The sequence below is a fragment of the Lycium barbarum genome, chromosome 4 (genome assembly GCF_019175385.1).
Source record: "Lycium barbarum isolate Lr01 chromosome 4, ASM1917538v2, whole genome shotgun sequence".
NCBI lineage: Eukaryota > Viridiplantae > Streptophyta > Magnoliopsida > Solanales > Solanaceae > Lycium > Lycium barbarum.
The window spans coordinates 16,762,325-16,765,288 of NC_083340.1; the positions used below are offsets into that span (position 1 = coordinate 16,762,325).

A 2,964-nucleotide genomic window follows, 5' to 3' on the forward strand; every position below is an offset into this window, starting at 1 on the left:
CAAACTAGTTGTGATAGTTTAGGTAGGAAATTGAATAACTGATAGTTGCAGTGTGTTTTGCAAATTAGTTGTGATAGTTTAGGTAGGAAATTCTCATACCTGATAGTTCAAGTAGAAACTAAAAAAAAAGTGATACTTGAGGTGTGTTTTTTATCCTTAACACAAAAGAAAATGGTAAGTTGGATGACCATTTGAGAAATAACTTTTATTTATTAGTCTAAATTCAGTGACACTTCCTTCTCACAGTGAATGCAGAGGCAAAAAAGAGAGAGAAAAAGAAACTCTGGATAATTGCTCCTATAGTAATCCCTGTGTTTCTCATGCTGCTTGGTCTAAAACTATGCCTAAGGAAATGGAAACAAGGTACTAAAGACTTAAACCCTCCTCCTCTCGAAGTTTATTTGGAGTCGTGTTAGATCACTCTTGAAATTAATACTATGTTCTTTTCCTTATCTGATGGTCTGAATTTGGACAGCAAAAGCAAGGAAAGAACAAGAAATAAGAGAAATACTCGCTGACATTTATGATATTCGGGACGATGAAAGTGGAGGTACTGCTGTAAAAGTTTACAGCTATTCTACTATTCTAACTGCCTCAAAGTGCTTTTCATCAGAATGCGAGCTGGGAAAAGGAGGTTTTGGATGTGTTTACAAGGTAACTTAGAAGAGAAATTAGTTTCAATGGAGTATCATGGTCACATAATTCCCTCCACAACATTCTTTTTTCACCTTATGTTGTACTCCTAACTCGCGTAAGTTTCAATCCAGGGAACAATGTCAGATGGACAAGAATTAGCGATAAAGTTGTTGTCAAAGTGGTCTAAACAAGGATTATCGGAGTTCAAAAATGAGCTTATTCTCATCGCTAGACTCCAACATACAAATCTTGTCAAGTTGGTAGGTTTCTGTGTACATGGAGATCAGAAGATGCTTATTTACGAGTACATGCCCAATAAAAGTTTGGATTTTTTCCTGTTTGGTAAGCTTCAAATTTTACATGACTTTTAGCCGTAGTGAGCATCATCCTTGAAAATGCATATACTTTTGTTCACTTAGAAGTGATTAAGATTTCAATCTAACCCTTCTAAAACTCTTGCTTCCATATTAGATCCCAATAAACGGAGACTACTACCATGGGAGAGACGTTTTAGCATTATTGAAGGGATCGCTCAAGGACTACTTTACCTTCACAAATATTCAAGGTTGAGAATAGTTCATAGAGATTTGAAAGCTAGTAATATCTTACTCGACGAGAACATGAACCCTAAGATTTCCGACTTTGGAATGGCAAAGATTCTCAAGCAGAACATCCCGGAAGACAATACCACAAGATTTGCTGGAACATTGTAAGCAAAGAGTAAAATTTAACTTGTGATCTCTTTCTCTTAAGTTGTGAATTTTGCTGTCTGATAAGAATTGCGTCATTTGGCAGTGGATACATGGCACCAGAGTACGCCAAAGAGGGAATTTTCTCAACTAAATCTGACGTTTACAGCTTTGGAGTTTTAGTTCTGGAAATTGCTAGTGGAAGGAAAAATAATTGCTTTCACAATCAGGGAGGCCCTCTCAATTTAGTCGAATATGTGAGTAATTACTATTAAGTTCCACATTTTATATTTCCGTACTACCCCATCCTTTAGATCAAGTTAACAACCTTTGGTTCGAGATCTACAACTATAGATTCCAAGTAATCTTTTTCTATTTTTGCTTTTATCGAATATGTTCTACTACTCTTATTTGTTACTCGACCATTAACTGTTTTGGTGTAGAATTTATAGTCAATTATCATGTTATTGTAGGCATGGGAGCTGTGGAATACAGAGGCTATAGTAGAGCTCATAGATCCAACAGTTAGTGATTCTTGCTTCTCGAAGGAACAAGTAGAAAGGGCTGTTCATGTAGGACTACTTTGTGTTGAAGAATGTGCAGCTGATAGGCCTAATATAGAAGATGTCATTTCCATACTCAATAACACCAATATAGATTTACCAAAGCCAAAAAGACCTGCATTTGTCTCCAGATTTTCTGTGTTTAAGGAATCCCAAAAGGACCAGACAGGAAAATATTCAGAAAATGGATTATCCATCACTACGGTTCAAGGGAGATGAGGATATTGGATTGTAGCTTTCAGTAAGTTTTTTAATTTTTGCTTGTGTACAAAGAAATTATGAGTTATTTTGTGTGTAGTTGTGGAAGACGTGCGATTATTGAAACCAGCTGTCTAGTCTAATGAACTAAATATCTTCAATAAAAGTATGCCCACTAGATAATCCCGTTATTACCTAATCTCATATTATAATCACTGTATAACTTGTTTGAAAAGATTCACTTACTTTGTAAAAGTTATGACACAAGATTCACAGACCAACAATGAGTATAAGTTGGAATTTTTTTTACCAGTTTATTATGAAGCTTTGGGCAAATACATTAATTGTGTAAAGAGAATTTGAATGGTGATGAGCAAGAGTTCATGGATCTACTACTTTCTTTCTTGAAGGACTCAGAAATTGCATATAGTTATGAAGTTGATATCACTGAAAATATGTTTTCCTAGTGGCAAATGGTTCCTATTATTATTTCCAATTTTTCATCTATTTTATTTACAATGCAATGACCTTTCTAAATTCTTTATGACTACATGTGTTGGATATCAACGATTTGGTCTAACCTTTAAGGCATGGTAAAGGAGGGCTCTTGGGAACATTAACTTGTTATCTCTAAAATAGAACTGTACTAATTTTTATCAGTCGAGGAACGACCCTTCAACTCGACACCATCTTAAAATTGTGTCTAGGAATACAATTGAGTTGAGAAAATACAATAATATGAAAACTGCAAATAACCTATGAGAGAAGGAGAAATGAAAATTATGCTAGCTTCACTGCAAAGTATCTACACCAAAAAATAAAGGTTTCCTTAGTAAGAGCTAACTTCTATTGGCTTTAGTTAATGATTGAGCTATATG

At 34.9% G+C, this 2,964-nt stretch overlaps 1 protein-coding gene across 1 annotated transcript; it reads left to right on the top strand.

Moving 5' to 3' along the window:
• The first annotated feature begins 265 nt into the window (after positions 1-265).
• On the top strand, positions 266-2,348 carry LOC132638237 (G-type lectin S-receptor-like serine/threonine-protein kinase At1g11330). The gene is made up of 6 exons (XM_060355189.1): positions 266-363; positions 476-654; positions 768-978; positions 1,108-1,345; positions 1,432-1,582; positions 1,799-2,348. The coding sequence occupies exons 1-6, from the start codon at positions 321-323 to the stop codon at positions 2,105-2,107; spliced, it is 1,131 nt and encodes a 376-aa protein (XP_060211172.1). The 5' UTR covers positions 266-320; the 3' UTR covers positions 2,108-2,348.
• The last annotated feature ends 616 nt before the right edge of the window (positions 2,349-2,964 follow it).